We start from the raw sequence: 11,809 nt of genomic DNA on the forward strand, positions 1-11,809 counted from the left end.
ACCCAGCCGTTTTCGAGATATTTCCATGTGTACATTTGGCCATAGAAGCCAATGCAATATCAGCGGCGCTCCGAGGTTTTCATACAAACTTCCCATGTAGACGGTCGCAATACAGCCGTAAATCGAAAAAAAATGCGTCGCATTTCGAAGCGAAATACAATTTGGTTAGTAAAACAAAACGACACACCGCACATGTTATCAGAACAAAACGAAACACAAATAGTTTGCACACAATATTCTAGTGTTCCGTAATCAAATAACAACATGATTTTGTTTCACTTTGTTCTGCGAATGATTTGAGTTGCGCTTTGGTACGAAAGTGTATCATACGCCCTTTTTATTCTAACGCATTCATATCTTCTTTTGAATTTTTTTTGGCTTTGAATTTTTTTCGGACGTCCGGAAATTCTACGGACATCCGAAAAAACTTCGGACGTCCGAAAAAATTTGAAAAGTTCGGACAAAACCCCTTGTCCGTCCGTCCGTCCGAAAAAAATTCGGACATTCGGACCGGACGTCCGAATTTTTTTTTTGGTTTTCGGACGGACGGACACTATTGTCCGAATTTTTGTCCGTGTCCGTTGACACCTCTAGATGTGCCATGTTTTTGAATGTAATTCAAAGCTTTTTCTACGTTTCATTGTGTTAACCATTTTCCATTTATTGATGAATCGTAGACAAGTCCCGAATTATAAAGACACCGCAATTGATGTAATGTCACAATGCAACCAATATTGGTATATTGTGTTATACATAACTGTGTATTTCAGTTATAGAGGTGTTGTTTTTTCGTCACAGTCATGCAATATGCATAGGATTTTCTGAAATGTGGAGGAAAAGGGGAATCAAAATTGTATATCATGACAGAAAGACGACGCAATATGGCTATAGCGCATGTGTCATTTCAAAAGTCAATGTTCTATTGGAACGTCATATGGTTGCGTTTCATTTTTACCACAAATACAAAGAAAACCGTTCATTGGTTGAACGGCTCCATCCGTTTCTATCCGTCAAACGAGTTTAACCTTCAACTGAAGAAAACTGTGTTGAGCAACATTAGGACCTGTGTTGACCATCAAAAGGTTTCATTTTGAGACATTTTCAGATTATAAACTATGCAAAATATTTAGTAAAAAGTACACAGATATTTAAAACAAATCCGCTAATATATTTTTCTTACATTTTGTATAATCATTAGGACAAATCTCAATAATATTTTCATATAATGAGTGGCAATTGTGAAATGGTATGAGAGTTTTGTAGTTTATTGTGAAAATAATAATAGCTGAGCAAATGAAAATGAAAGCCCAATTTGCTTGAGTATGTATGGCAAACGAAAGTTCACGTTATGAACAATCGAATAAACGATGAATTAAAATGTTAAGAAGAAAGACTCGATCCATTCAGTCATTTCATTTCACTCATCAGTTAATTGTTGCTATTAGTGTAGTGAAGTAGAGCTAACATATTGATTTATTTAATACCTGCCCACTCGAATGCGACAGTTCATCGATGAACGGATCATTTCACTTTGTGTGCGAAAAATTGTTGAATTAAGAAATTCATTTTCTACTTAAATTCTTCATCATTAATGAAATGAAGTGTTCGAAAGGTTTATATGTAATCTATTGTTTGATTTGCGTTACTAATACAAATAGCACAAAAATATATATCGGGAATAAAACCATGTCTAGTGTCTTCGAATCAAAATGTTATGTTGAAAATCACATAAAAAACAGTCTGCAGTAAATGCCAAACAAACATTTGCTACACTCCGAGTGCATATATGTATGTATGCAAATACTATACTTCTTGGCCAATTCATTGTTCAGCGGAAGCAATTTATGACATTCAAAGAATTGGGGAAAATGAAAAATCTATACATGAACATGCAGCAACATCTTTTCTACATGTATATTTAGAATTATTCTTTTCACACTTATTGTTCGATCGATTTTACTTTCTGGTTTGTTGTTTTGTTTTGCAATTTAAATGGGAAAATACGAGCAGTCAAAAAAGCAAGATCAATGGACTGACATTCAGGTAACGACATGAAGATAATGAAGGAGACGAAAGAATGATAAAATGAGTACAAAGTATCAATGTATTCATTTATTGCTGAATTCAAACACTCTGTAGAAGAGCAAAAATCAACGTCTTGAGCATTGCATCTCATTAAAATACTTATTCCATGCGCTTATAATCTCTTGGTACCAGCCAAACGAGGATAGAAACTATTTTATACATAGAAAGACTGAAAAGAGCGCATGGGAACACTTTTGTTTCTCAACAAATTTCAATATTTTTGTATGCTTGCTTGTTTGAGAAACTATTGTTTTTTTTTCACTCTGTTTGTAGTTACAAAAGCAACATAGATGATACATTTGGTTGCACATTTCTTCTTTCCGTCTCTCACAAACATTCTTCTATGGGTTCCGTTGAATGTACTTAGTGCCGTCATGGAGTGCAATTTTTTTAGTTTATCTAGTTCATTTCAATCGTTCGAACGAAATACATGTACACTCGAAGTCGAACGATAATGATAAAACGAATAACTTAGTGTTTTTGGCAAACCTAAAAATTGATTTTGAAAAAATTCTAATGCTAAAATAATTCAATCGCCCTCCCCCCTTTTTGTTCATTTGTCAAATTCTATCCCATGTGTCACTTGCCGCTGAGGAATTTTTGCGAAATACAGTGCGCATCCTCCGATTTCAGACAGTTCATTGCGTTTTAAAAAATCAGGAACAAAAAAAGGACAAACAAAAATGGTCGACATTCCCTGCACTTGTGAAGCAAAAACAAATTGGAATTGAAACTGAAAATATTAATTTGTCCTCGACGATTATTGTTCAATATGAAAAGTGTAACTTGAAAGAAAATTCCTTCCGAACAATTACGTGTTAAAGTGCTGCATAAAATGCAAGATTAGGAAAAAGTGACATAAGTTTTTGTTCTTCGTAGACACAAGCTGGTAGCATCGACTTTGCTAAAACACAGATTTCTTTGTTCTCGTGTGTTTGAAAAATACACATTGAACGAGTCATTCCAAAAATATACTTTAGTTGTGATATTTTGTGTTATCAATTTGTGAAATGTTTGGTCGTGCTGTAACAGCTTTCCGTAAAACAGTTATAAAATCCAAGTCATCTAATACAATCTCAAATTCAGATAAGGATGAAGATTTTGATACATGTAATGAATCCATTATATCAACACCATCTTTATCGATTGCATCATGTGCATCAGAAAAGCAACGGCGATGCTCACTGACTTCAACTCCGTCGGCACGTTTATCGGTGTTAAGGGAACAACGTCGCTCAAAGAGTGCAAATCGCGAAGGTGATTTTCAAAAGAAAAATTACAGAACCCAAATGGAAATTGATGAAGAATAAAAATATTTGAACCGCTGGTTAAATATAACTATAGAACAAGTGTTGAATTTTTCTTATTCAATATGATTAATGCTGAAATATTCTTTGAAAAATTATCATGAAAAAATCTATGACATAACAAGTTTAAGACTCATACTCGTTGTAGTATCGATTGTTTTCTTTTTACAACAAAGTTGCATTGTGCAACCAATGTGTAGAAACTTATTATAAATTAAATTAGTTTAGTAGTCATATGTCTGTTAGAAACATACTTGAATAAATAATTTTGTTTCCTTTTCAGTCCTCTGCTCCAATCGCCTGAGCCAGATGACACGCGTCTACGATGACATTGAAGCGGTTACTAGACTACTAGAGGAGAAAGAAAAAGATTTGGAGTTGACGGCGCACATTGGCAAAGATTTACTAGCCGAAAATACTCGCCTCAAGAAACAAGTCGAAGAACTGGAAAACGATGTGAAAGTAGCCAACGAAAATTGTATCCAACTGAAATACGAGTTAACCACAAAATGTAATTTGTTGGCGGCCTTAACGAATGACGATGATGCTATTGTAAACGAAGAAGAATGTAAGTTTAATAATCAAAATTATGTGATATGTGCCAAATTCCTAGTGTTTTACATTGTTTTCCAAAAAAAACTTCTATGCAATCGACCAAGTGTCGCAAAATTTAATCATAGTATAAGAAGAAATACATTCGTAATCCCGAACTTTTTCGTACTATTGTCCATACAATTGGTTTATTTTTGACGATTTGCTATAAATAAAGGCAATATAAATCGCAGCATTATTTTCTTCAAGTATTTGTAATGTGCATCACTTGCATTCAGCGAAAACAAAAACCTTCAGTTTTGAACACTCTCATTATCTTATGAAAGTATTGGAGCCCACATTTCACCGCAATTTTGTACAGTGTATTGATTCCGCTAAAAAATAATATTAAAATGTTTATTTTCTATCATTTCCTCCAAGAAGTAATTTATTTTTTCAATTGAATTTTAGTTCCACGAATTGACTTGAGATTTTCATAGATTAGTTCTCCTTATAATTAGCCTCAGCAGAATAAATGTTCAGAAAATACTAAATAATTAAAAATACATTTAAAATGAAATTTCTAAACAAAAATGTTGGAAAACGTCAATTTTGGGCATTTTTACCGGGGTAAGACCACAAAGTTACAAGAAAATAGTCGGAAACTTTCTTGTAGACTCTATTTCTTGACCGCTTCATAAGTTTTTATGATGATCCAAACTAATTTTGCGAAAAACAAGTTTTCGGAATCAATTCCTATACTTTACCAGAGCGTGTTTTGAGCTGACGTTAGCAGCAGTATAAAAACGAGATATTCTCCAAACATTCCAATGATATTTTTGCTTGCCTCTTCGGTTTTATACTGCAAATGCGCTAGAACAACGCAACGCATACTCGTCAGCAGCTAATATCAGCAGCTGACGTTAGTTAGTGCTGCTAACGTCAGCTCAAAACACGCTCTTCTTTACACTAAGTGTACGGAAAAGTAAAAAAATGTGGCCGTTATACAGGGCCGTAACCAGGATTTTTCCCAGGAAAGGGTGGTTCCACTACACGAAGTGATAACTTGCCCCAAAAATTTATTTTGACATTTTGGACCAGTTTTTTGGACCAGTTTTAGTGCCAAAGTTCTTATATTTTCTCACTTATCCCGTGTACAAATTTTCATCGAAATCGGATCACTTTGATTTTTCGTGATTTTTGGCCTTTTTGCCCCCTCCGTAAACTTCCAAGAGCACTCCCAGATTTTTTTTCGAAATAGTTGTTTTTTTGGGGCAAGTTATCACTTGGTAAAGTGGAACCACCCTTTCCTGGGAAAAATCCTGGTTACGGCCCTGGTTATAAGACGTCAATTTGAAGATAACCGCATGTTTAATTCACACATTATCAACGTTTTTTTGTTGATCTGTTCAAAAAGTCAACTCTTCGTTTAGCATACTTAACGCTGAAATAAAAAATCTTATCGCTGCATTGTTATAATAACCTGATATTAACACGCAAGTACAGATGAAATGAAATTAGTTGAGTTGAGTGGATTGTATCATTTTTAATATGAACTTTTTAGTTGTGAGCAAACACTCGTGGCTTTTGTAGCCGCTACTACAGAAAAAAACATATTATTTGCGCGAAGAACTCTAGCAAAATGTATTTTTTCAATCAAACGCAAAGAAGCAATTAAAATTATATAATATGTTCACGCGTTCTTTTTTCATTTATTTCCATTTTAGATACTCCAATGTCACTCACATCTGTTAATCTAGACCTGCTGCAGAAAAAAGTGTCAATATTAGAGAATGAAAATAAAGCACTGAGAAATGAAGCGACACAACTATCTAAAGAAACTGATGAGGTTGAGGAGATCGAACGCCGATTAATGGACAATATACGAGATGAATTGAGTAGTACAAAGGACCAGTATGACCATCTAATTTATGAATTGGATCGACTTAAGGAGGAAAATAAAACGCAAAGTGAATCGATTGAAAAACTGACGGGTAACTTGGCCAAAGCCAATTTGCAAATAAAAGAATTGACAGCCGAATATGACGAACAAACGACACGACTTCGGATTACTACCGAAAATCAAAATGCCCTTGCCATGGAATTGGCTGAGTCAAAAGCACGCTACCAAGAAGTTCTATCGTTATTGGAGGAAACACAAAAAGAACTCCGAAATCAACGTAAACGTCAACAGCCTACCGTACGAAGTTCATTAATCCCTGGAATTGCATCATTGGCCTACCCACCAGGGGAATCATTGCAATCAGAGCTAATGGAGTCTTCACTTTTCTCAGATCACAGTTTGGACTCAGGCATTGCTTCAGATCGTGGTTGTGGAATGATGGGAACATCATACAATCAAAATCAAGCGTATAAAAAAGCATTTGATATGGTTCGCTGTGTAGGGAAGGCTGCAGATAACCAACCTATACAGCTTGGTTCAATGTCAATGAGCAATAGCGCAACACAACCGCGTATGTCTTCATTTCCATTCGCCAGTGGAGTGGATACGACAAAAAGTCCATCGATTTATGGAAATTCATCTTATCCAGCTTCAATGGGCTCAAAGACTTATTCGCACGATAGCCTAACATCAGATTCGGAAGAAAGTTATCCATCTAAACCCATTGGAGTACCTGGTGCGCCAGGATCGAAAGAATTAGAAGCAGCGCTGAAAAGACTTACACCAGCTGAAGTTTTAGTTCGTCGTACAATGCTTTCGAATGCACCACCCGGTACATACTCATACGAAGAAGGAATCGATGGTAGAACTGGTTTCCGTACACCTGATAGCATAATGTCGACAGGTTCATCAGGCGGCAGTTTATGCTATTCTTCCAACCACCCATGGCGAAAAAAACTTGAATTGGTAATGCCTATGGAAGGTTCACAAACTCTACATCATTGGAATCGCTTAGCCACACCAACGCTAAGCGGTCTTCTAGATGAGCGTCCTGGTGTTACAATTCGTGGGGGCCGTGGCTTGGATGAACTTGGCTTACATTTGTACTCACTATCAGATGTTGAAGAGGATGAAGCAGATCATCCAGGCAAGCAATACGAAACATTAGGCAGCATTTATACGTACACGAACAGCACAGTGATGCATCCGGATGACGGAATGTCATTGACATCCAGTTTACCTCAATCGCAAATGTCATCAAAAATAAATTCAATAAGCAGTTCACGCCAGCCAAGGTACTTAAATCATTATTATTTGTTGTTTTGTAACCCCAACAAAATTTTCGGCTCAATCAAAATGTAATAAATATTTTAATATTATGCATTTAGCGCACCAGCAACACCACATACAGGTCTATCTCGACGAAATTCCTGCTCAACATTCTCTGTGAGTGCGGGTCTTGCTTCTATGCTTAACGAACGAGGTATTAAAGCAGTTACACCAAGCGCACTAAACACACCAGCAGGTCAAAATCACTCTCCAACAGTCACACCATGCAATAGCCCAGGTAGAATAAAATTAATTAGCTATGTTTAATTTTAGTTAGTATGCCAATTTATACGTGAGATATATTAAAATTGTAATCTGTAAAATATAAATATTTAATAAATTTGTTAACTCCACTCAATCAACATTTTTAGAAGGATCACCGACACGAGATCGTTCACCCGAACCACCGTTGTTAACAGGATTGCTATACTCGGGTGCTGATATGATTCGACGAAAATTAGTTGGAAACAATAGTGAAAGTCCAGACAGATCATCCCGCATACCAGCTCGAAATAAGATTCTTCTTTCTCGACAAGAGAAACGTGCTCTGCGATCACTGCGATTAATGGAAAAAGTCGAAAGCATCGGATTGGAAAATATAATGCACGCATCTTCAAATTACCACCCAGTCGGTATAAGTCCACTAGCTGTAGGCTCTGTACGGACGCGAACGGCAAGTCCAATGACACAATTGACTAGTTTGAAGAATATTTCACAACAGCACCGGCGAAGTGATGACCCATATGCTGTAGACAAGGAGACAATAAAAGCAGTTTTGAACAAAGGCCTTTCACATGAAAGTCTTCTGAGTGATATTACAACCGATGGTTCAACCACCAGCTCAATAACACGTCTGGATGATTCTGACTCGACGCTGAATAACCAGAAACCACCATTTGAAGCGTCCTCGCAAATAAGCATTGGAACAACAAATCGCAACGAGAAAACACCGCAGAAAGTAAAACAAATGCAGCGACAAAAGAGTCGGAGAAGTCTAATGAATGGAGGTGGTGGCCAAAGACCTGACCTCGGCACTGTTGGGCCGGGGACTACGAAAAAAAATAGTAATAATAGTCATAGTAAGTCAACTCACAGCACAAAGCTGATACAAGAATTGGATTCAGACGATGATGATCGGTCTAGTATTGCATCAGTGGCACCACAGCAATCCTACACACAGAGCTTTGTAGGCAGCATTAGTTCTCTCTTTTTTGGTAGAAAGGGTGGCCTTTTGTAAAAGAATAAAATTTGTGACTTTCTGAATGAGTTAAGATCAAAGAATAGTAACAGGACAAAAAACATTGTATATTTAGTCTTAATATCAAAATGGTAGTGAAATTGCCGAGAAATGGTGGAAACGAATCAAAATGTTATATCGCAAAAGTGTTTTTTCCTTTGAATCGGAATGAATTTGATGCACATATAAAGGCGAAGAGAAATAGAGAATTGACGGTTTTTCCATTGAGATATGGAATTTATTTCAACAAAACCTACAAACTCGAAATGTGTTTGATAGGATTTTAAGCTAAGAACTTGAAGTATTTATTAAATGTACCCAAGAAAATTTGAACATATACATGATAACACACATTTCATAGTTATCGGCCAATTTCAATTTGGACAGTAACGCGTTTTTTTTCAAATTTCTGGATGTATGTTTTATTTGATTTTGATGCCAAAAGAACCATTTTTTCCATGTTACTTTGCTATTGTTGAAAAAATGGGAATAAAACACAATTCAAAAGTTAATCATGTTTTTCCATCCTTCAATATTAGAGAAATCGTCTAACAACACAGCAGAACATTTAATTATAAATGTTTTTAACTACGCATTTGTTTTTTTTTTTTCATTTAAAATGTTCAGAATTATCATTTTTGGTGACCAAAAAAAATTATCCATGGGATTGATGTTTTTAATGGAATACAAATAGACCCCTGATAAGTCAACCATCTTATTATGATCTATTTCCAATAGAAAAAAATCAAATTTGACGAGAAAAATGCCCATGGATTTGATAAAAGAAAACGTTCACATTCCAACAACAGACATTTCTTTCAACTGATCTTTAACACAGAAGATCTGTTCCAAGAATTCATTCGTAAACATGTGAACACTATATTAAAGATGTTTCATTTCATATATCAAATTACGTTGCTTACTGTGACAGCTTTGACTGCGCGATATAAACTTTGTTTCGCAAATACTTCACTTAAAATTTTTGTTTCCAATCACATTTTAGAGTAACAGTACGAATATTGTTAAATTATTATATGTATTGATTCTAGGCAAATATATTTTTTGAAAAATCAAAAAACGTGATTATTGTTTGAACTATGCCATACATTGTTCTAGCCTAGCATTCAAGCTTTCTTCCCCTTCAAACACTGCAACAGACGTGTACTGTGAAGGTTGACGAACGTGCTGTGAATGGTTTGCGACGTGGATAATAGGGTAAGTACTACTGCGAGTTCATTCATCTGGATTAACACTGAAATAGAACAAAGTCACAAGTTTAAGTTCTTGATTGGATTGTTCGATTGAATAGCAATTCTGGTTAGGATTCTCAACAATGGTGTATTCACTATAATCCGATTGGATTATTCGGATTTGACCAATAAATGGCCGTAATCAAACCATTTTATTATTGTAAAAAAAAATATACATTGTTAAATTTTCAAATGAAAAAAATTTTGTACGTACTAATAATAATACAAAAGAATATTGTACGTACTATTTTTTTACCTTTTTCATCAGTTACAATGCTCACGTATAGGCTTTTGTGAGCGTAATTCATTGTGACATTTTTGTTTGGAAGTGTAGCATGTAATATGTTACGGAAGATGTGCTCAACGATGCGCGCTCAAATACATTTCCTTTATTGACGCGCTTACCAAATGGGTATGTGTCACCAATCATACCTATGTACAAGCATCCATGAATAAAATGATTCATTAGGCGGATAAGAATCAAGTTCAAGCATCGCATAATAGCCATTACCAACAATTACAACTCATCACATACAACCATCGGAAAATTGGTTTTGAAAGCTCCATATCCATTTTCTCACTTGCGACACAAGGCTATTTTTTATGATGGAGGAATAATTTTACCAGTGAATTTTATACAGTGTATGTTTGAGTTTACAAGTTAATTTTGAACACTTATAAAATTATAAAAACATCCCTGTGTTGATGCATCAACAGGTGTAAAATTAATTTGAAAAGAACTTTGAACATTCATGAAATGTCTCTTTGCTGAATGAATATAATACGTAATTGCGAAAGTGTTTCAACGGTATTCAAAATTAGACTCAAGTCGCTTGAAATGTGATGATAATTAAAACGTTATTATGTTTTAGTTTCTTTTAGCAAATTTTCCATTGCATTTAAATAGGTTTTCATTCATTTAAAGTATCAAATGACTCACAATTAAGGCGCTTGACTACAGAACATAACATACATCGACGAAGCAATACACTTTGTTAGCATAGTTTATCAGTCGCTCGAACAATCCCTTTGCACACTTCGCGCTAGCAAAAAATTCCTCCAAAATCGCTTATATTTTATATATTTAATTCAGAAGCTTTGCATAATTGCGTCTTCTAGTGGCATCACATATACTCAAAGCAACTATCTTCTCACTTTCTTGTCGTTCCCTGAACACTCTTCAAATTCAAATCACTTTTAGTAAGCCAATGTTCGCTATTGTGCGAAACTCATTCGCGTATCGTGAGTGAATGCATAATTTAATTACTTTGAGCTATAGTAACTACGTGAATTCAATAAAAAGCTGTGAGAGCATTTTAGTTTCGTTGCATCGCAACACATATAGCGTATACTGGTAAACAAATTGCGACGAAGACATCGTTATTTAATGCACATGTTCATTTATTCTATAATTGGTGTGCCTTTTAATATGAAATACGTTCTGTATGTACTGTACAATTTGCAACTGCAAAATTGCGATAAAACAAAGTTGTCGCTTGTCAAAATAACAATATGCAAACGAATGCAAGATATTCTGTCATTCATGCGTAAACCCATTTGAATTGTCTGGTCCTGTAGTGGCGCGTTTTTGTATTTATTGTATATTTATCTTAAATATGATGATATTAATATAGTATTAAACAATGCAATTTATAACATTTTTTCTGCGTTGAGAAGTGTGTCAATTGATTTTTTAATTGAAGCTGAATTTGTTGCTCTTTCTGCAATAACTTTACATTGAAAATAGGTACTTTTCATATGACTCATATCAAAAACACGCTCTACTGCTAAACGGAAGGTATTTCATAATAATAATTTAGAAGTTTATAGCAGAAAAATCCCAAAATGTCAATATAAAATCCGTTCTCTTTTACAGAATAGTGAAGACTAGAACCAACTGACAGTCTGTGAATACTAGAACCAACTACTCGTTATAATATGTTTGACAACAATTCTGAACACTCATCTGCACCGGCGCAAATAACTCAGATGATATAAAACTCCTTTTTTTTATTCATCATTAAAAAGCAACTGCTCCCATCGATAAAACTATTTCCAAAAAAAAATCAGGGAATATATTATTACTATGATAAAAAAAAACATTCAAGATAGTTTATTCGATAACACAAAGAACATACCCTCAGATTACTGATACCAACCTAACCGT

The 11,809-nt window shown here is 34.9% G+C and overlaps 1 protein-coding gene across 18 annotated transcripts in view; it reads left to right on the forward strand.

Moving 5' to 3' along the window:
- LOC129568679 (trafficking kinesin-binding protein milt) overlaps window positions 1-8,904 on the forward strand; it is a 32,812-nt gene extending 23,908 nt beyond the window's left edge. For 17 of the 18 annotated variants that reach the window (XM_055446885.1, XM_055446874.1, XM_055446868.1 and 14 more), the window contains 4 exons: window positions 3,676-3,960; window positions 5,651-7,121; window positions 7,215-7,393; window positions 7,527-8,904. In XM_055446885.1, the coding sequence (XP_055302860.1) occupies window positions 3,676-3,960; window positions 5,651-7,121; window positions 7,215-7,393; window positions 7,527-8,392 (2,801 nt within the window). In that variant the 3' untranslated portion in view covers window positions 8,393-8,904. Of the gene's footprint in view, window positions 1-1,017; window positions 3,343-3,675; window positions 3,961-5,650; window positions 7,122-7,214; window positions 7,394-7,526 lie in introns of those variants that run through there. The other variant, XM_055446886.1, reaches the window with a different exon arrangement.
- Window positions 8,905-11,809: the final 2,905 nt, after the last annotated feature.

This window comes from Sitodiplosis mosellana, unplaced genomic scaffold, assembly GCF_009176505.1.
Source record: "Sitodiplosis mosellana isolate CC-2019 unplaced genomic scaffold, AAFC_SMos_1.0 Smas_scaffold_21, whole genome shotgun sequence".
Taxonomy (NCBI): Eukaryota; Metazoa; Arthropoda; class Insecta; order Diptera; family Cecidomyiidae; genus Sitodiplosis; species Sitodiplosis mosellana.